General features: G+C 42.4%; 1 protein-coding gene across 1 annotated transcript in view; it reads left to right on the forward strand.

Moving 5' to 3' along the window:
* VIPR1 (vasoactive intestinal peptide receptor 1) overlaps window positions 1–22,696 on the forward strand; it is a 99,658-nt gene that overhangs the window by 55,535 nt on the left and 21,427 nt on the right. The window contains exons 4-6 of the mRNA XM_057370875.1: window positions 6,609–6,712; window positions 12,153–12,253; window positions 14,207–14,339. Coding sequence (XP_057226858.1) covers window positions 6,609–6,712; window positions 12,153–12,253; window positions 14,207–14,339 — 338 coding nt within the window. The remainder of the gene's footprint in view (window positions 1–6,608; window positions 6,713–12,152; window positions 12,254–14,206; window positions 14,340–22,696) is intronic.

A 22,696-nucleotide genomic window follows, 5' to 3' on the forward strand; every position in this document is an offset into this window, starting at 1 on the left:
ATTCAGGTTTCTGATCATCAGCACCTGGTACTGTTTGATAAATGCTGGAGGATCTAAAATCCACAAGGATTCTTCAACTGGTGTTCAGATATCTGCRTTCAGGAACCCAATTCCAAACCTGGAATGGCATTTCTATCCACTGATTTTTGAGTTTTCTGTAAGTGAGTGTATCTCTGAGCTGGTTTTACAATCAGAGGTGACAAAAAGCTCCTCAGAGGGACAGTTCAGCTGGTTTTTAGGTTTCCATTCCAGGATGAGTTTAATAACCTCCATAAATCACATATTTCTCTCCATTTGAAACAAAAAAATTGTGGAGGGGCTCTGGCAGAAGGGAATGTCTTCCAGCAGGGGTCAATCCCACCTCAGCAGAGCACAAACAGAACAGCTGATGCCATTCCCAAAGCAGAAGGCTCAGCTTTGATTTTCTCTGAGTCAGACACTTTGTACAACCATTCRCAAATGGGGAAAGCAGAGATGGTGTTAAATAAAGGGACGGGAAGACTGCTTCCTATTTTATAGGATTTGTTGCAAAATTAATGCCATTAAAAGCTCTTCCTTTGTAGCAGTGAGTGTCATTGAACAGCTTTCAAGGAACTCAATCACCTGCTTAATGTTTGTGTCGTCCTCTTTGATCCCTTCACTTTTATCCAGTTCTGAGCCAGAGGAAATCTGTGTTTTTATAGCAGGAAAAGGGGGAAATACCAGAAAACAAAGAGTTAATGTGATTTTCCTGCCTGCGTGGAGAATACACTCTTCAAATGACTAATATCCTATCTTGTGGTTAATAAAGGATAAAATGTCTCGTGGCATTTAAAAACCTTAAAATGCCTAACACGGTCCTGATGTCATTTGACATTAATTTTTTACRGCATTCACAGATCCAGAAAGTTTTCATTATTTCATGACGTTCGTTGGTGCCATGTGAGGGAGATGGATGAAAACATTTCTGTCACCTTTCGTTACTGAAGTGCACTGCTTYCCATCCCTTGGCCAGGGTGTTCCAGCTCTCTGTGGATACGTGGAAGATGACATTTGCAATAGGGATTTATGTCTCACAGTTTCTCCAAGAGTGAATTGTCCACCATGCACAACTTAAACAGARTAAATTAGCACTGACAGTTTTTAAGCTTCAATGGTGAGGTTAATTCACCTGAGGGGATGGGCATAACCAAGCTCTGGAATCCCACTCAGGGAGTTGAGATCTATCTCAGTTTCGGGCTTGCCAAACTCCTTTTTTYCCCTCTGGTGCACTAAATTTATTTCCACTTTCCTATCTCCACCTTCATGAACACTTTTTATTCTGCATTGCTTTTGAAAGTGGAACAAAAATTGAATAAAATGAGGATAGGGATGAGYAGACAGCAGCAGATAAGGAGGAGACATCACCACTACTCTAAAGAACCCCAAAATGAAAACCATACCCATTATTTATTTGCTACAATGCCCATTTAAAAGGAAACGCAGATGAGTGTTTGTTAAGGGGGTCTCTTCACCTGCTCAGGTGTTCTGCTGTCCAAATGTGCCTTCATAGAGAAAAGACAGAATTACCTGGAGAAAAGGAAGCTCAAAGAGGGCACAATCCCTGGAAGTGCTCAAAAACATGTGGATGTGGCACTTGGGGACATGGTTTTTATGGTGGCCTTGGCAGTGCAGGGTTAATGGTTGGACTCAATGATCTTGGAAGTATTTTCCAGCCTAAATTATTTCATGTTTAAATTACCCATGAGTTATTTGCTACTGAGGTGTCACAATGCTTATGTCCAGTTCCTCTGGAGGGCTGGTGCTACACATCCACCTCTACTCAGAAATGTGCATCTTTCTCTTGCAAATGTTTCCTGGAATCCTGGGATTGCAGCATCAAAAAAGATTTAAATAGAAATTTGTCCTAAAGTTTGACAGCTCTGCTTTTAGRGTGAGAAAACAAATAATTTACAAAAGGCGCCTTATTAAGGGGAATATTGTTGTTATTATTAGGAAGGGGGAAATTGTATTTATTAAAGATCAGGATCTTCACACTTAGAAAGGAAGAGGAAAGGAGGATGAAGAAAAATTTACTATTGCCCCAAAAACGGGCTGCAGAAAGTTTCAGGGCACTGGACACATGGCAGTAATAACTGCAGGCGAAGTGATGTGAAAAACAACAAATGAAGGAAATTAAGTCTGTCTTTTGTTTGAAGTGTTGACCCAACACCACAGCTTCTTCTCTGATATGAAGCTGTGAAGTAAAAAAAAAACAAAAAACTATGAAATAACATGAAACAATTGTACTGAAGCTCAAATTGTACTGAAGGAACGATCCTGTGAGATCACGGCTGAGGCAGAGAACACAAGTTGGGAAAATATCCTGTTGTGACTTTCCCCACAAGTTTTTCCCAGACCTAAGCACTTTAGCATCCAGCTCAGTGTAAGCTGTCTGCAGGTTTCAAGTGTTTGCCAGGAACAGTGGGACGGATCAATAATAAAAATGAAAGCTGAGATGTGCCAGTGGGCTCGGCGGTGTCTCAAGGACGGTAAATAATAGAGGTGCTATTGCTTTAAKAGTTTCTGCTTGAAAAAAATCGATTTATGTCCATGGAATATGATGATAGGAGAAGCAGGACAAATTGCTGGGCAGAGCACACKTTCTCCTCTGCCTTAGAAGCTATTATCGAAAAGGGCAAGGAAAGCAAGAGGGGCTCAAAGACCAACACCCCTGAGCCGTGATTGACCTCAGATCCCTTTCTATGAATTCATACTCCCATTAAAAGCCAGTAAAAGGTTGTTTTTTTTTTTTTCCCAAGAAGATCAAAGAGGTAAAACCTCACCTGTAACAAGAACTTTCAAACACTTCTCTGAGCTTGAAGTGTGTGTTTGCAACAGATGAGAGGCAAAAAGAAATTAAGTAAGAGAAAAACCTAAAGAGCGAGACATTGACAACAGTGTTGTGCATTTATTTAGTTAATCCTTTTGGTCAAACACCTCTGATAAAGGAAATGTTCTGTTTTTGTCTTTGCTCCACAAACTCCTCCCTCCCCTTCCGCTGTCATGAATAAATCATGTCCAATGAAAGGAAATTCCTCTCAGTGACAGCAAGGAGGTCTYRYGGAAGRTTCCCTRCCCATGGGAGGGAGGTTGGAACAGGACTTTGAGGTCCCTTCCAGCCCAAATCATTCCRTGATGATGCTGTGAGTCTRAATTCTGACCTGAGTTTTGCTTGTKCAGTCTCYATCCTTGARGGATTCCRAGAATATCCAAAAGGCATCTGCTCATGCTTCCATTAAACCAGTTCTAGGTGACTCCACTTGAGCAGGGGTTTTGGACCAGGTGATCTCCAGAGGTCCCTTCCAACCTCAACCTTTCCGTGACTCTGGGAAAGCGGCAAATTTATGAGGACATTATGAGGACATTATGAGGTCATTGTTGTAAGAAATGAGAGTTTGTTGTGGCTTTTTCAAGTGAAACTTTTTGTTATATATGTTTAAAAAGGGAAAACCCCTCATCTCAATGATTTTAGGAACAGATGCATCAGTTTGACACTGGTTAACATTGATCAAAATTAAATGCAAACCCCACAAATAAACCAGATTATTTTGTGGATTTAACTAATACCATGTGCATGAGGGGACTCGGTTCTCAGCAGGGACTTGCCCCTTCGTTTTCCACAACACAGAGGAGAGCCTGGAGCACAAACCTGCTGGCACTGAAATGCTTTCCATCTCTCAGTGAATTTCCTCCATTCTATATYGCTAATTGTGTGTAACTGAGTAATAAACCCCTGGCCTCTTTTCTCACTAAACCTCCAGGAATACAACTTGAAAAGTTTTAGCTCCACTCCGATAAGAGATGGGAAGTTTGGGAAACCCACTGAACTTTCAAAGGGTGGGGATAATTTCCAAGTGCAGAGAGTTTGTTGTCTCTTCTGATATTGTCCCTTAGATTTTCAATGTATTCTATGGGTGCATCATTCCAGGGAGAACTGGTGTTGCACAAATTAGTGAGAAAAAGCCCTGGAAAAAATGGCAAATAAGTCTGGTGCTTTGAAAAAATTTGCCTTTTCATTGACAAATAATCAGATTTTATTACCAATGTCTATGGAAAAACTGGGAGAATACAAGAATTGGCTGCATTTTTGCTGGGGGTCTGTAGCAGAGCTAGGATTTGACCTTGGAACATAAAAATCTCTGAAATATTTCAGTCCAACCTAACTCTGTAAACCTCAGAGGAAGAACTAAGCTTGTGGGATAGTTTCCCAATTTTTATGCTCGTTTTCAGTGTAGAAAATAGTATTTTAAATAACAGTAATTAGAAATGTTGTTTGGTCTGAGGGGAGGTGTCATCCATCACTTGACCCAAACTGTGCTGTGATAAAATCTTTATTTTCCAGGCTTGTATTTTTTTGTACTCACAGACATCTGGTGAACATGAGAGTTATTAGAAAGGTGTCTTGTATCACACATTGTGTGTGAATTTGCACATCTAAAAGTGACATCAGCAGCAAAGGGTGGTAGAAAAACTTCTCTGGGAAAGGAGTTTCCCTAAAATCAGAGTAACTTTTTAAATACAAATATTTTATAAAATATTTCTAATAATTACTTTTTTAATCCAATGATGCAATGCTGTCATTGTGCTTCACTCTACCTTAACTTCCACATCTGCTAAAGCCTTAAGACAATTTTTGAAAGTATTGAGAGCAATGAAAATTGTAAAATAATMAAACAATTGTGWTGAAGTGCAATGAAAAAGAAGAAAYAGGAGAAAACAAAGCTGAARGAMGCACAACTTAGCTCACWGAGAATAAGAAACAAAGATTTCAAACCACTGTGAAATCTAAATCCATCCCCAAACAGGGAGGAGCTTTGAGCAGGAAATGGGAAGCAATGAAGTTCAGATAATGGKATCCATTGTAATGAAGAAGAAATAACAGAAATTGCATAACACCTCAAAAAAACTGGAAATACTGACCCTTCACGTCCTTGATTTGTTTGCACAAGATCTCTCATGATCCTGATAAGAACCCTGGAGAAAAGAACTGCAAACAGTGACCATGCAGGGAAAGCCTGGGAACGGCGGCCATGGAGCTGCTGCTCCTGGGGCAGCTGTGGAAACGAAMAAAGGCACCTTTGAGAGCCCTCCTGGAGCTCAGATCTGCTGCAAAGACAAGTTCCAGGACGAGTTTTAGTGTCAAAAGCCACCTGTTATGGGTTTCAAGAAGAGACTCAACGCAGGGGATCGTCTGTTCCTGCCTTCAGTGCAAAACAGGCCCATGGCTGGGAAGGTGCTCAGATGACTCAAGAGCCAGGAATTGCTGGAGGTGAAACTGGAATGTTTTCATGACTCACAGCTGCATAACTGATTTGCTGCTGTTTGCAGGAGTTTTCTCACTCTTGTGTGGAAAGAACCCCATTATTGCAAACCTTTGCAGACTCCTTTGAGCATCACTGGTGTCATTTTTTCACCTTAAGGAGCAAGTTTTGGCTGCTGTTTGTCAATTCTGGTTTGTTGACCAGCTTTTCCCAGTTTTGTGTGATGGATGGCACCAGTGGAATGCCACAATGATGGGATGGATCCAYGTGAGGTGGGCAGAGTGGGGACTGTGGTCAGAAAAGCTGCTGGGGGAATTTCCAGTGTGCTCTTGGGTGTATTTCTGCCTTGTTATTCCTTGACAAACCCTTTTCTTGTCCTTTGAGGCCACAAACCTCTTGGAATAAGGTTTTCCTGGTTGCTGGTCTCTCCTCCTTTTGCTGGATTAAGCCAACGTGGGTGTGAGGTCCAGCTGGGACAGGAAGCAGAGATATTTTACAAAGTGAGAAATGCTTTGCACTCACAATTCTGGATGGCGGCTCTGAGTACCAAAGGACCATGCAAGCTTCAGTTTTGACAGCTCTGGCTGAAGGAGTGTGATTTCCTTACATTAATTAAGGCTCTTTTTGGCTGGTCAGAGGCCCCAGGCAYTCAGCAAGCTGCAGAGTCCAGGAAATCTTCTTGCCTGGGGCTGTTCATGTCAAAACAGGCAATACAGGTTGTCACTGTGTGGTTTTGCTCCCTTCACAGCTAAATTTTGAAGTGTTTTGTTCTGAAACAAGAGTGCAGCACATTTCCCAGGATTCACATTTGATCAGAGCTCTGCTGTGTTTGGAGGACAGGATTTAGCTCCCAGACCCYCAACTTTATCTTCCCAGAGTGAAATGATCACTTTATCTACCCCTGTCCTGGCTTCTCACAGGCAGAGTGAAAGACATAAATACCAYAAATACTTTACTGCTCTGTTCAGATAAAAATTTTCCAGGAACAAAGGCACTGTGAAAATAAAACGCTCACACAATGCTGGTGCAGTGCCAACAAGAAAAGGTTTGGGTACAACTGGCACTATGGCACAACTAGAAGAGATGTTTTGTGTGCACTTCTGTATTAAAATGTATTTTTTTTTTGAGGTCTGGACTTCAAAACCCAATGTTTCCCTCCCATTTATAAGTTCTGTGTAATGTGAAAAATTAATAGCAGAGAAAAAGTGAGAATTTTACTCCAAGTGTTACAAGAATTGTGCTCAGTTTGTACCACAAAAGGCAGACGTTGGTTTAACATCAAGGTGAAAGTTTCTTTTTAAATCATGTTTTTCTCTTTTTCTCCAGGGAACGTGACCAGGAATTGTACAAGTCAGGGATGGTCAGATGTGTACCCTGCACCCTACGCTGTGGCTTGTGGATATGATTCCAACAGCACTCCAGTGGAAGAGGTTTGTAAACCTGGCTGGACATTGAAATGTAACAGGAATCAATGTCAGAATCTTCCCATGCCCAATTTTTCCCAGTCCCACTCTGATTCCTCAAGAGGGAAAAATCCTCCTGAGGATCCCTGGAAGCAGAGTTCAAATGTTTGGTTGAGGAAATGATCTTCTCTGTGATGCCACAGACTCACAGAATYGTGGAATGGTTTGGGTTGGAAGGGACCTTAAATTTCATCTCATTCCAACCCCTGCCATGGGCAGGGGCATCTTCCACTATCCCAGTGTCCTCCAAACCTGGTCTTGGACACTTCCAGGGATGGGACATCCAAAATTTTCAGGCTRTCAGGACCACATTGTCTGTGTGATGCCCACACATAACCTCAGATGCTTCATTTTCCATGGCACCCTTTGAAACCATCCCTCCTATTTATATTTATCCTTCAGTAGATGTGGTGATTGCRTCCTTTCTAGGGCAACAGAGGCATCAATAAAGAAAACAGGACAGAACTCCCTCWCCATCAGTGCTGCCCTGCTGGTCTCAACCAGCTAAATATCTAAATACCTGAATATCTAAAATATCCCTACAGACTGCTGTAGGGAACACACATTTTCAYGAAATTTTACTAAATTTTGATTGGAAATCCACAAGTTCTCTGGGTTATTGTTTGCATATAAATTAGCAATCACTGACCTAGGTGTGATTAGCTTTCCAGAGTACTGTCATTACACAAGAAGGAATTTGTTACTGGTTTACTGCATGCTGAGACATGAAGGGTGAAGTCTAAGCATCCAAATGTTAGAAGCAAGATTCACCTCACCAAACTCAAAGTTCAGCATCTAATCTAATCACCTGTAGCAGTCCCATGGACAACAAGAAAAAGCTTATGCAACAAAAGTTATATTACACTGCAATCATATATTGCAGTGTTTATGTTTTAATGAAATAAGTTAATGTGTTTATATTAAACCTCTGCCAATGCTTTTTTGTTGTTGTTGAAGACATACATCAGTGTTAGTAAATGTTGGATGTAGGAATCTCAATAATAAAGAATAATAATTAATAATAGAGAATAATAATTAATAATAAAGAATAATTATTAATAATAAACTAATATTTACTCCCAGTATTTAGAGAGGGCTTGCAAAAAGGCTGGAGAGGGACTTTTCACAAGGGCTTGGAGTGATGGGAATGGTGTTAAGCTGAAGGAGGAATGGTGTTGAAGCTGWAGGAGGGTAGAYTTGGATTAGATATCGGGAAGAAATTCCTCCCTGTGAAGATGGAGAGGCCCTGGCACAGGGTGCCAGAGAAGCTGTGGCTGCCCCTGGATCCCTGGCAGTGCCCAAGRCCAGGTTGGATGGGGTTTGGAGCACCCTGGGATAGTAGAAAATGTCCCTGCCATGGCAGGGGGTGAAATGAGATGATCTTTAAGATCTCTTCCATCCCAACCCATTTTTGGTAATCTGTGTCTTGATGTGGTGAGAGGTCTCTGGGTATGGGCACACATTGCCAAGGCACTCAAAGAGTTAACAGGGGATCTGAGCAGAACTGAGCCACCTTTGAGTGTGAAAGAAAACAGAAAACAGCAAAGGGAGAGGTGCACGAAGAACTTCAGGGCTCTGCTGAAGAGATCCTTAGTCTGCCTTCAAGGTCAGCCACCACCTCACACCCTCGAGTGTCCATCCCTCAGGCTGAGCTGCGAGGCTGCAGAAACCATTGTTCCAGGTCTGCTCTGGGATGACCTCCTTCCAGAGCTCTGGTTTRTTTTCCTGCTGCAGAGGGGATTTGGGAATTCTTGGGACATACTCCGGCCACGCAATGGACTGCAGTGCTGCCAGAGCGCCGCGTTAGCGGGAGAACATGTATTGTGTTCTCTTAATTATTTCTTAATTATTTTCCYTTGATTTCTGCAGTTTTGTCCTGCTATTTTAGTCTAATTTGTGGGAARGGTGGCTGAGGGGGTGGCTACATGCAGTAGCAGCAGTGAAGAAGAATAGATTTTTGTTTTGTGGTTGTTGAATTGGCAGTCAGTTTGGGGAGCAAAAAATAAAGGGAATTGAAAAAAAACCCAGCAGGTTGTGCAGGACACAAGGTCCAGGAATGACTGACAACCTTCCAGGCATAAAACACTTTGGGAACTTTTGATCTCAAGTCAGAAACAACCAGAAGAAATATGAAAAATAAATAAGGGCAGTTTGTAATGTTTTGCTGTGAATTCTGGCAGTCCCTAAGCAGCAGAAGATGCAGGTGCTGAAATGCTGCTCTTGGGATGTCTGCAGGGGTGATGAGCCCTTTCAATCTGCCCTTTAAAGAAGCTGCATTAGCAAAGAGGAGTGGGGCTGTTCTGCTGTTCCCCTGTCAGATGTGCTGCTCTTCTCCCTGGTGTGCTCCCATCCCATTCTCTGTAGGTTCTGTCTGAAGATGCTGAAATAAAGAGACATCTCCAGAGGTCAGTTCAGCCCACATTTTTGTCCAAAGTGATCTCTTTTCTTTACTCTTGAGGGAATCCAAATGGCTTTGGGTAGGGTGATGTGAACCCCAAATACCTTCAGCTACTGGAAGACTGTATATCAGCATTTCTCTTATTTTTCTCTCAAAAATGTAAATGTTCTCATTTTCAACCAAGACACCAARGGACAAATGCTGAGGTTACTGAACAGAAACCAAGGAAAATAAATCTCAGTTAATCTCAGTTTAGCATCTACCTGAAATAATTGCTATTATCACGCTCCTGTGAAATTAAGCAGAAGCTTTCAGAAGTCGGAGAGATGAYGATGAAATTGCCTAATTTCATTCTGTGGTTCAGCCTGGGTCTGCAGTCAGAATCCAGACATCCTGGCATGCATTGCCTTCACTTATCTACATCCCTCTCTTTTCCAATGAGAATATTTTATAATCTGGACCCTGAGTGAAATTGCAATTCCCTTTCTGATCCTGGGTAAAAATCTCTGCTTTGATATCTGTAAAATGGGAACTGATTGTCGTTAGCAAGTGCAGGGAAGAGCAAGCAGTCATTATGTGCTGTTTCCAGAACAGCGATGACCCCACATCCTGCATTAAAGCTGAATACAGAACCTTCCTTCTCYACACCAGCAGGATTAGTCACCATAAAAAATAGGGGAAAACAGCAGGGAATTGCTTGTTGAATAACACCAGGAACTTTCTGTGCACAACTTGCTCCTGGGAATAGCTCTAAAAATCAGAAGGCCTACTTTGCTCTGSTCTCCTAAATAAAGCGTGTGATGAGCTCCTCCTCCCACAGCCCCTGACACGAGCTCCCTTCTSCTGCTGGTCAGGCCTTTCCTGGAACAGGTCTGCCCTGGTGCCATGAAAAATAGAGATAATAGAGACAGGTGAAATCACCTTGAGGGAGGTTGACTGCTTTAACTGGAAAAGTCAGAGCTGCCTTTGGCATCCCAGTAAGGCTGGAAGGAAGATTTTACCTTTGGGGCGCTGGTAGATGAGAAGCTGGACATGGATGGGAATGTGCACTTTCAGGCCAGAAATCCAGTGTATCCTGGGCTGATATGGGCAGGGAAGGGCAGATTCTGTCCCTCTGCCCCACTCAGGTGAGACCYCACCTGCAGAGCTGCCCCCAGCCCTGGGGCCCAGCACGGGAAGGACYTGGAGCTGCTGGAACYCRTCCAGAGGAGGCAGCAGGATGCTCTGAGGGATGGAGCAGCTCTGCTGGGAGGAAAGGCTGGGAGAGCTGGGATTGTTCAGCCTGGAAAAGAGAAGTTTTAGGGTGACCCCATTGTGGCCTTCCAGTACTGGCGGGCAGCTGACAAAAAAAACGAGTCTGGAGTGACGAGACAAGGGAGAATGGCTTCAAACTGAAAGAGARTAGGTTTTGATGGGMTATTGGGAAGAAATTGTTCCCTTTGAGGGTGGKRAGACCCTGGCACAGGGTGCCCAGAGAAGCTGTGGCTGCCCCTGGATCSCTGGAAGTGTCCAGGGCCAGGCTGGACAGGGCTTGGAGCASCCTGGGACAGTGGAAGGTGTCCCTGCCATGGCAGGGGATAGGAATGAGATCTTTAAGGTCTCTTCCAACCCAAACTGTTCCAGAATTCTATGATTCAATATCAGGTAATTTTGGGTGAAATCTGTGAGCCAGTGGGGCAGAAAGGAGCAGCCTCTCCTGTTCCCCAGTGCAGGGCAAGTCCCTCCCTGCAGTTCTGACCACACCAAACAGGGTGGGCTCATCACCACAGCAGCCTYCTGGCTTGATGTGGGCACGACCGGGCAGAGAAATTATCCTTGCTGTGAATTATCCATTCAGAGTGACCCAAAGCTTTCAGTGATGTGGATTCACTGCACGGAGCTGTGAAAACACAGCACTTTAAACACCTCTGATGTCTGTGGTCGAAGATTTGACCAGTGTTATCTTCAAAAACTCTTGTTTTAACACCCCTCCAAGCTGCCCTGTGCAAATGCTGAAGGATTGCTGCTCACCTCAGCCTCATCGCTTCTGCAAAGTACCAAATTCTTGTCAAGGCCTGTGAAAATGGCACATAAAAATGTCAACTCTCCGTGCTGTGGAGTATTGCTTTTCCAAAAAAAGACAGGGTTTAGGTTTTCTGTCTAAACTGCTTTTTGTGGTTTTGGCTGTTTGTAATATTTATAGAAAACAGTGACAAGGAGGGCAGAGGAGGGTCAATCAAGGGGCTGGAAAAACTAAAATTGCCCACAAWCTGAGTTAGATTCTCATAAAAACTTAGATTTAAAAAAAAAAAAAATTAGGATAAGTGTTTAAATAATTTTATATTTTGATTGKTTTTTGTCCTTTCTTTTAAGCTGAAAATCAAAGTATTGATTCAGAGTGTTGCTGGACAGACTTGGAGAGCTTATTTGCCCATTTTTTTAAGACAGGGATTCCCTGTTGAGTTCAAATCCCCATGCCCAGAGACTCCCTCTGAGTGCTGTCAAAGAGAAAAGCCGTGAACCAATTTCCAATATTTCTGAGTTAACATCTATGTGATTCCAGTGAGAATATTTTTTTAAGTTTTTACTTGCCCAAACACAGYGTAAATTCCACAAAACCAAACCGATTTCCCTCAAACTTCCTTAATGAAATGAGGCACCGGTCTCATCACGTCAGACCCAGTGTCAGTGCGCTCTTCAGCTGAACATTAATTAATTATTCCTCTTCCACAAGGTTTTAGGCTGGAACTGCCTCTGCAGATGTCAAATCAGCCTCCTTCCAGCAGGAACCTTTCTCTTGAACGACCCTAACCTGGTTTTGGGGTGACCCARGCTCTGCTGCAACCGGACGCGTTCTCCTCACACCCATCAACGGTTTTGGGGTCACTCTGCTGGATGGGATTTTAAAGGGTGGAGGTGTTTTAAGGGAATGGAGAAGGGTGATCTCCTCGTCCCAGCAAGCAATGGTGCTGTGTTTAGGAACGCACTTTGTGACCTCTTTGAAAGCCCGGTTTTCTTTCCTTCCACCAGCAAACGGCGTTCTATGGAACGGTCAAGACCGGCTACACCATCGGACACACCTTGTCCCTCATTGCCCTCACGGCTGCCATGATCATTCTGTGTCTCTTCAGGTAAGGCCATGAGCCAAAAAATTGCACAGGGAGAAGGGAATGACTCAAAAGTTGTTAATTTACGGGCTGTACAGGCTGTGGGTRTTGCAGGAAGATGCCAAACATTTCTGTCTATCTGCATTGGACAGGGGACGATATCTCCTCCATCTTTCAGTTCCCCTGTGCTTTGGTGTGTGATTCGTGAGCTTGGTGTGACAGTTGTAACCAAATCCAATTATTGAGGTGGATTAATCTCACTAAAGGCAGATTGTTGCATGATGGATCCCTGTTGAGGRCATTACCCCATAAACCTTTTACAGTCCCTACAATCCTGGTCAGAATGCTATGTATGGATACCATGGAAGTTCTACTTAAAGGAGGTGTTCAAAATGATATCCAAAATTATATCAAAAAATATCCAGGATCACAAAATCCCAGAATGATTTGGGTTGGAAAAAACCTTAATGACCATCCCATCCCACCCTCTGCAATGGGCAGGGAGACCTTCCACTGTCCCAGGCTGCTCCAAGCCYCATCCATCCAGGCCTTGGACACTTCCAGGGATGGGACAGCCACAGCCTCTCTGGGCAACATCTTTCCTCCCAAAGTCTTTTCCAGAAACACTTCCTGAATGTGTCTCTATGGCAAGACAAGGCACTCAGAGCCATTTTAACCATGCAGGTGTCCCTGAGTTGTGCATAGGGGTGGCAGATATGATGCAAGGGCTTCAGGAGACCCAGGCTCTCATGGGTTGGTGAGCAGATACTCTGCGGCCCATCACGGGCATTGGAAGCCTGGGTTGCAGCAAATGGATTAATTCTTGCTCTCTATTGTTTGTAATAGATTCAGGCACCTAAATTTGGGTGCCTCCAATGAAGGAGCCGGCATATGGGTAATCTCCTGTTATAAAGTTGTTTATGTGAAGGGAGAACTGCTGCTCTGTGAGATGGAAGAGCCTTTTGGTTCCATCTCCAGTAGGACAGAGCATATTTCCTACGATAGCTCTCACACCAAGGCTGGCCTTATCCTACAGGAACTTTGCACTTCACTTTCCTAATGCTCTCCATAGCTCTTACAATGGAGGAGTCAATCAGACACACACACAAATTACCTCAGCAAGGTTCAAGGTGCCAGCCAGGCTGGTGAAACCATTGAGGATCCCACTCTTCCTTCATGGGAAACAGCCTGACTTGATTTGCCTTTGCCTGCAATTKCAGAGGGCTCAGCTCAGTCCCATTACCATGCAATCATCGGCCAATGCACAGCGACTCATTAAGAGGTGGTAATTGGATTATGTTGCTGAATGAGGCCTGGTGTGGTTCTGGTGTCTGTGCAAAATGCCCAATTCCAAACTATTAAGCCTTTCACTTCAGCTGATGTAAAGTCTCACTTGAAAAAAGCTCCTGCTTGATCAGAATTAATCTTCAAAACATTAGCAGGCAAGGGATAGAAAAACTCTGGTGCTGTTCTCAGTATCATTAACAACCAATAATTTTTAAGTGAAAATATGCTTCATATTGCTCCAGAAAGCCTGTAATGTGTGTTCATTCTGGCAACAGATGCTAAGAATTTATTTGCCTTCTTGAAGAGATGTTTCACTTTGRAAAGAATTATCGCAGCAGAAACATTGTGTAGCAAACAGCCCTTAATCATGAGCGCAGTCTGCTCAGTCAAAAACATTTCTTTTCCAGTGGAGAGCGGTGGGATGGACCTGCTTCTGTCATTCTGTGTTTTGTCCTTTTTTCTGAGAATTGAAAAAGCAACAGCGCTGCTGCAGATACGTGGATTGCCACGTTATGTGGATTTAAAGAGGCTTAAGTGGATTTGTGGTGATGTTCATCAGACCAGAGCCTGTCTCAGGATTTCTAGTGCTTAATTACTCCTYTATGTCCTGGCAGAAGAAACACAAAAAATATAAAAATAATGCCTTTGAGAAGATCTGCTGTTCAGAAATGTTTAATCTCTTCCCAACAGGAAACTTCACTGCACTCGGAATTACATCCACATGCATCTCTTCATGTCCTTCATCATGAGAGCCATCGCGGTGTTCGTGAAGGACGTSATCCTGTTTGAAAGCGGGGAGTCCGAGCACTGCTTTGTGAGCTCAGTAAGTAGCCTCACACTATGAAATTTCCAACATTTTGTCACCCCTCTTAAACAGGACACCAAAAATGGCCTTGCAAATGTGTGTGAGGCRGTACTTGGGGAAGATTTCAAATCCTTTTCTGTTTGAAAGGAAAAAAAAAAACCCAGACATCACTGTTGCAGTTTAATTTATCTGGGGAAGGAACAAGTTGGTTATCAGAGTCCAAAATGTAGATATTTATATTTTATATCTGGTCTCTTCTGAACTTGGACTCAGTGGTCTTAGAGGTGTTTTCCAACCTCAATGATTTTATCAGATCAAACTCACAGCTCTRCAGGACTTTGAGGCTCCTGTCAGTCCTGTGTCCATCTCCCAGCCACACGCCAATTTCTTGGATATTCCTGGCCAAAGGAAACTTGTGTTTAGGGATTGAATAAAWCCTTTTCCTTCAGTGAGGACAGGAGCCAGATGCAAATTCACATAAATAATTCTAGGTGTCTATGGGGTAAGTACCTACACATGAATTACATGTATAGAGTGCAAGCRTATCAGTGGGGCTCCAATTAATCCATTCCCTGGAGTCTGTTCAATCATTTGGGAGAAGACACCTTTATGTGGGTGATTCTCTGGGCTCCAGTAACCAGATCCCTGTAGGACTTCAGGCAGGAAATGTGTGTGCAGACATCATCACCCATTTTTCATCTGAGTCAGTATCCCACGCTTGCTGTCTGCAACTGTGAGATTTCCCTACTGGGATGATAAATAAGAGCAATAAAGGAGTTGTGGTATTTTTTTCCCTTTCAAACTCAGTGTTATCAGCTGGAGCAAATGTTAAGGAGGGAGAAGGGCTGTTTATCTAAAGGCCACATTGACGCAAGAGGACGCTGGTCATGAATAAATTTAGGCAGGAAATTGAAATCACCAAATTGAAGAGATGTGATCAGAAGTTATCAAGGAAAAAAAAAAAAAAAGGAAAACAGGAACCCTCCACAGAAAATTCGTAACATTAGATGAGCTGCTTGCTGATAATAGCAGGGGACTGGGCACAGCACTCCAGCAGATCCCTCTGGACCTGTTTTTTATGTCATACGGGACCAGAAAAAAGATTCTTTTTCCATCCACCCAATTTCTTCCTTGCTTGCTGGCTTTCCTCCATCCCTACCCTGAATTCTGTCCCTGCTSTTAAAATAACCTTTCAGAGCATCTCTCAGCTGATACCCTGAGCAGCCACCTTTCAGCTTTTCTCAAGAACTGTCTGCAGCATGATGCACTCCCTTTGGAATGTCCCTGTGTGCTTTTTCCTCTCTGTGGCTYACTGGGATCTGTATTCTTGGAATGGGATTTTCTTGTGAAGGTCGATGAATGGATAGGAAGATGTGGAAACTGGAATAAATTGCCACAAATAATTGTCAATGGTTATTGGCAGAGGAGCCAAGACAGGACACGGGGTTTGATCCAACCTCTAATCCCTGTGGGAATTTGCACTGGGTCAGGACTGAGGTGCAGTTGCAGAGAGCTGAGTGAGAAGTGTCTGCTTCTCATCAATCCAGAAACACTTCTGGGTGAAAATACAGGAATTTTCCTGCAGAATCCATGGYTCCTGGAAGGCATGGCGCTTTCAGGTAGTCCCATGGCTACAACATCATTTGTGTTTCTTCCCATCAGGAGATTTTTAAATTAATTGCCAGCTCAGGGTGGATGGCTAGATAATGCAAGGGTTGTAAAATTATGTGGGAAAAATTAGTTTCCACCACACCAGGCTGAACATACCCCTTGCAAAATCTACACCAGTCTTGGACCAGCATTTTAGATGATCTTTTATGCCACAGTGGCAAAATACCGACGTGAAACACAGTCAAAATGCCTCTCTTARCATTCATCTGTAAGGAGAAATTGTTATAAACTCCATTGAGCTCCTGTGGGATTGCTTGGCTTGAATTAAGTTAGTGCTTCGAGCTTGAAGGATAAAGCTTGACTTGGGAGACCTGGGCACTGATTCATATATTCAGGGCTTTCTACACAATTCACTGAAATCATTGTGTGCAATGGCTGGATGTGGTCTTGAGCTGATTCAGTCTAAGCAGAGATTTGAACAAACAATTTGCTGAATGCTGCCACTGCTGTGCTGGTTTAGAACAGGGCAAACCCAGAGCAATAAAAGTGTTTCATTAGAAGAGAAAGTATCGTGCTTGGTTCCTTTAGGGAATGAAAGGATAAAGACACTCCTCTTCCAGAACAGATTTAGGGCCATAAAATCCAAATGAATAGAAACCTCCTCCAGCATTTCTGAGGAAGGCACCAAACTCTTCAATTTKATATTACCTGTTGCAATAAGAAGACTTAAAAATATCTTCTACACTCCAGCCATAAAAATGCTTTCAGCTCTCCAGTAACAAATGTGTCAATGTTCAATCAAGTAGAAACTCCAACAAATGAAGATGTAGATGTAATAAAAAACCCTTTCTAATAGGCTTTACTGCATTTTTTCTTCATTTTACCTAGTTTGGGAAGCCTCAGGTGCTTGGCACRTTAATTCTGTGCCATTTTAAACTCAAAGGGTTTTGGATTGCCATTGAGTTCAACACGAACAAGCACCCAGAAAAATWAATTGATTGAGCATTTCTGTGGCCCACAGTGCCTGAGAATGTGGCTGTAAGCATTTCGGGGCCAATGCAGCCAAAATACATGTGATGAGCATCACTGAGTCATGRTGTGAACCAGCACATGCACTGGGTAGTATTGTAGAGCGATGTGTGGCATCTGAAGCCTCCTTGAGTTCCTTGGTTCTACTTTAGGGATAAATTCACTCCTGAGGGAAAGAGAAGTCCTGCTGCTTGTGTTGCCTTTTTCAACCTAGGAATGAAGCTCAGGATGATTTTAGGATAGGAAGTGATGTAAAATCAGGTCTTTATTGGAGCTCCAGGGGCAGCCATGGAAGAACATCCACAAAATCCCAACCCTACAGGGTTGAATAAAGTTTGATAGGTTTTAGGAAATTAGCATAATTGATAAAAAAACACCAATTAGGAGGACAAGTGGTGCTGCAATTCACCCCAGGTCAAGCCCCTTCGCTGGAGCCCCCACCCTCGGTCCCAGCTGTCCTTGGTTATGAAAATGTGTCTCACAGACACAAACTCGGCACCGGTGGCTTCGCAAATGTTCCTCACTCCTCCTCTTCCCAGGTGTCCAAATTTATCAGACTGGTTTCTAGGCACAATGTGGGTCACTTGGTTCGTGGACAATCAATCCTAAGACTGACCTCTTCCAAAGGTGGATTTTTTGTAGGATTTTCCAGTAAGAAACAAAACACTGGAGGAACTTTGGATTTTCTTGGGGGATAGAAATAGCAGAGGAGTGTGATGGCCACACAGACACAATCTATTGCTCATGGTACCATGAACAGACAAACCCACTTTCTCCATCTCTGTCATAAAGTATTTGTGTGGCTTTTTCATTGTAATTTGCGTAACTGAATCATCCTATTGGCTTAAATGGATTAAAAMCCGTCATCTGCTCCATCTGTGTTTGTCAGACGGGGCTTTAAACCCTTGGATGTTGAGATGATCAGGCTCAGAGGTCTCTGTGGAACCACCCACTTGGACTCCTTCAATAACTGTTCATTTTGATTCCTTCAGATTACATTCAGTCTCAGTAATTGTTCATTTCTGATGGAAAATTCTCTGCACATCCCTCTGTTACATCCAAAAATTATTCATAGCGTAAGAAAAATTGCACCATGTTTCAGCNTTTTTTTTTTTTTTTTTTTTTTTTTTTTTTTTTTTTTTTTTTCTCTGCCAGACTCAAGAGGCCTCCTTAGAAGTTTTAGTTTTTCACGTTGATTTCCATAGGTTTGGTGCCTTTTCCTCTTGGCATTCCCACAATTTTTCTTCCCCTTTCCTTCTCTCCCTGGGGAACTCCCTGTGAAATGCTACAGTCAAAACAACAAACGTGGTAGAGGGATTGAACTGAACCCTTCAATTGTTGTTTCATTTATTTTTTCGTGGGTTTATGGATAGGTTTTGATACAGTTTCATTACTGTCATATCTGGATGGCATAAAAATGAYGAACCACTTACATTTCCAGCCTCGCTCAAGACAAAGCCAACAGTTTGCTGTAAACAGAGATCAGGTTCTACAGATTAAATTCAAGCTGACTTTTTTTCTGAGCTCTGCAAATTTGCCCTTGCTGAAGATTCAGCCAAGGGAGATCACATCATTTATCTTTTCCCTTTTGTGTTATTCCGTAAGACAAAAAATTCCAACTAAAGAATTATTTGTTGCAAGGGAAAGTGGGAGTTACATACACATCTCATATTTTCAGAGTGAAAAATTGTTTTTTTTTCCCCACAATAATTCCCTCAGRACAAACTGATAACAGCTACAGGCCCCTAAATTAGCTTTATTYATGGAAATTGAAGAGAGAGAGATCCATTTTTATTTCTTTCACAGCCTCATCTGAGGCTACTCAGATCCGTGTGGGAGCACCACRATGTGCAGGCTGATGGAGAGATGGAAGAGTAGAAGCCTTTTTATGCACTGACTTAAAGCAAAACAAATATTAGCAAATTTATTAGCAATATTAGCAAACCCGAAGCCCCTGGGAAAGGCAGCTGTTCCCTCCTAAACAGAGGAGYTGTGAAATGTGCCCAGAAGCACCACAGATGAGTATCTGCTCACCTGGGCTCACTGGCTTGGGGAGAAGAGCCCTGAGAGCTGGAACCATATTTAATTCTCATCCCAAGGAGCAGCCCAAATGATGCCTGATGATTTTTGCCTTTCCTTTTTATATATTTTATATACCCTTCTAAACATTTTCTATACTCTTGTACCCTTTKCCTACACATTTATAATTCTTACAGCCTAATAATCTACCTTAATTTAAAAGTTCTACTAAAGAAAGAAAYCAAATGTTCTCAATAAGAAATAAAGTACCCTGGAGTATCTTAAACCTGAAGGTTGAAGCYTTCTCTCTAAAAYWGGGCTCCAGCCTCATCCCAGGGGGAGAKTCCTTAAAATAAGGAGACATTACTTCATTTATTAATGATTAGGAAATCCTAGATAAATATATTAATTTGTGAAGTCTATAAAACTCTTACACGTGTTATAGACAGTGTGTATTTTCCAGCTATTTTTTGCATTCTAGCAAATTGTCCACCTAGGATCCCATCAAATACCAAAGTAAAAATACCTCTTTTTTTTCCCTTAACTATGTCTCATAATTAAAAACTGGCCCTCAAGGCAACACAAGGAGAAAAGGAAATGCTSGTGTTAAGTTTCTCATTGTTTTTCTCTTCCACTTGTATATGACCTGAAGAACAAATATCCACAATAATAATATCCACAAATTCCTGTGAAACCCAATCAAGCAGTGCCCGTTGGCTCCAGGAAATGGGGGTTGCAGGGGACCTCCTGTCACGACACAAATGTCACACATCCATCACCTTGGTCAGCATTAAAATAAATGGAGTTACACTGATAAATTTTGTACTAAAATAAATTGTGTTGCAGTAGTAAATTGTGTATTAAAATAAATGTTGTTGCAGCAGTAAGTTTTGCATTAAAATAAATGGAGCTGCACCAATTTACACCAACAAAAAAATGTGGTTCATGTGACTGCACTTCATGCTTTGCCCACTTCCCATGCAGGTTAGAGATTTGCATCCTGGACCACTTCTGTAGATTATTACCCCTATGTCTGCTGATATCTCCATATCTGCTGATCACTGCTGAGATTTAAAGTTTACAGGAAAACAGAGGGGAAGTSGGAAAAAAAGGAAAAAAGTTAAAACAAGCCAACAAAACAAGCTGTAGAGAAAGCTCCTGTAAACCATGTAGAACAGAAAGAAAGCGGGGGGAAGGAATGGAGGCATCCTGGAAATAAGCCAGGAGTGAAGGCARAAAGTCAGACTGTGGCAGAGCTCTGGAGGAGGAATTTTCTTCACTGAAGTGACTCTAATCCTGGACACAGCAGTGCCACAATCATGGTCTGGCACCTTAAACCACAGCAGCTGCCAAAAAAGAGGGAAAATGTTAAAAGTGTGAGGAAGGGCTTTGTTAAAACCCTGATCACCTTCTGTTTTTAGCTGCTGCCCTGTGGTTGGCTTGGCTTATCACGGAAGATGTGCTCAGCAGTGCCATTATGGTGTGATTGATGAGCACAAAACAGGCACAGGTAACCCATTTACTGAGATAATTCTATTTTTACATCTAAGCCCAACTCTGAGTCATCTGACACCCAGGTTAGACCAGCCAGAGCCAATCACCATCTCAGAAATACTCACAAGACAGACTCCTAAAAATCAAACAAGAATTCCTAAGAGACACAGCAGAAAGGCTGAGTCCTTCAAAGACTGACAGTTACATAACCCCTGTTAAAATCAGCGAGGAGAAATTCTTRAATAGCCTTGAGCATCGCAGCCATGGGGCTTAAACTTTCTTCCTGTGTGAGGGAAAGGAGATGTAGGAGTTCCTTCTTGAATCCAAAAGAACAGAGTAGGATTTTAGGAAGCYTGTATGGGAAGTGGGCAAGGCATGAAATGTAGCCATATGAACCACATTTTTCGTTGGTGTAAACTGGTGCAGCTCCATTTATTTTAATRTGAAATTTACARCTGCAACACCATTTATTTTAATACAAAATTTACTACTGCAGCACAATTTATTTTAATACAAAATTTAYYGGTGTAASTCCATTTATTTTMATTCAAAAATTCACTCCTGCAACTCAATTTATTTTAATAAGTACCGGATCTGCCCCTGCCATGCTTTGCATGTGATATAGAAGTTGTCTCATGTAACTTCCACATCAGCAGAGACAACCTTGTAAATCCTCTCCTCATCTCTGGAAGTGCCCAAGGCCAGCTCGGACAGGGCTTGGAGCASCCTGGRACWGTGGAAGGTGTCCCTGCCATGGCAGGGGGTGGCACTGGACGATCTTTAAGGTCCTCTCCTACCCCAGCCATCCTGGGATTCTGTTTCTATCAGTGCCTTGCCATTTTCAGCTGGATTTCAGCTGGCATTGAAGAGATGAAAACGCTGAGAAAAGCCAAATTTATCTCTTAGGACTTTAGATTTCATATGAATTGAGCTTTTCTGGTGTAATAATACTCTAATCAGAGAAATAATATTCCATCCAGGTTCATTAGTGGCCCAACCTTCTTGCAGGTGGAAAGAGATAGAGATTGACCCAAAAGCAATTGTCTCCATCCTTGCACAGCATTGATGGGAGCAGGAAAGCCTTACCTGGCTGAGGCAGGTGGTGTGTGCCTGGGTCATGCTGTCCAGCCCAGCCTCATCCATCTGGGGATGGCATTTCTGCTTTATGAAGTGACAAATCCATGAGCCCAGACACAAATCCAGATTGTAATGGTTTCATAAATTACCTGGTGRCAGCTGACATGGAGCAAGTGTTCCAGGGCGTGCTCTTAGGACAATGATAGGTGATAAAAATGTAATGGATTGGGACCTGGAGGAAAGCAGGTGAAGATAAATTGAATTAATTTGCCACTGCCAAGGCTTGAGAGTGCACTTGCATAATGTTTCTGGGGCACCATTGGTGCAGAGCAAGACCTTAACAGGGAAAATGTGGRCTTGGGGCCCCTTCTCCCTGTGCCTGAGACAGACAGTGACCACGGATCCAGTTGAGTTGATCTATTTGTACTTTTAATAATATATTTTCATTCTTAGAGTTGAAAGCTCTGAAGGGTCCATCAACAAGCCATAAGATTATAATTCCCATGAAGATCTTTTGTATAAGTCCTGATAGATGATAAATTGCTTTAACAGAGTCTTTCAAACTAAAGTTCCACGTGCTTCCATTATAAGTCACTTTGTTTCTACCATGATGGCATTTTAAGAATTTCTTGAATCACTTTTCTTCATTYGTAGGTATTGTTAAGTCCTTACAAGGATTTAAAAATCAATAATTTAATAATTTCTGTGCATCTTCCAGGAAAACTTGCAGAGATCCCCACTAGTGCAGTATTTTGTTGTTTGAAATTCCCAGCTCGTCATGCTCCATGAAAGGAAGGGAGGGAAGGGAGGGAAGCAGTCAGAGGCATCCAAATGATTTAGGAGGAGTTTTCTCGTTTGGATATTTGAAGACAATTCACTTTCATGATAGAACATAAACTTTGTGGGGCTTTTTTATTGCCAATCTTTTTGAATGAAGTCTACAACCGCAATTAAAGTGAGGGACAAAATGAAAGTGATGTTTTTTTGCCAGGCAGTCTGGCTTGTTTATTTAAAATTGCTTTTTAGATGTTGTTACACAAAAGGTTGGATATGGCTAAGCCTAAGTTAGCATAAGTTAGTTTCTTTTTTTTTCTTTTTCTTTTTCTTTTTCTTTTCTTTTTCTTTTTCTTTTTCTTTTTCTTTTT

This window comes from Malurus melanocephalus, unplaced genomic scaffold, assembly GCF_030028575.1.
Source record: "Malurus melanocephalus ecotype Western Australia unplaced genomic scaffold, MMel_1.1 scaffold_135, whole genome shotgun sequence".
Lineage (NCBI taxonomy): Eukaryota > Metazoa > Chordata > Aves > Passeriformes > Maluridae > Malurus > Malurus melanocephalus.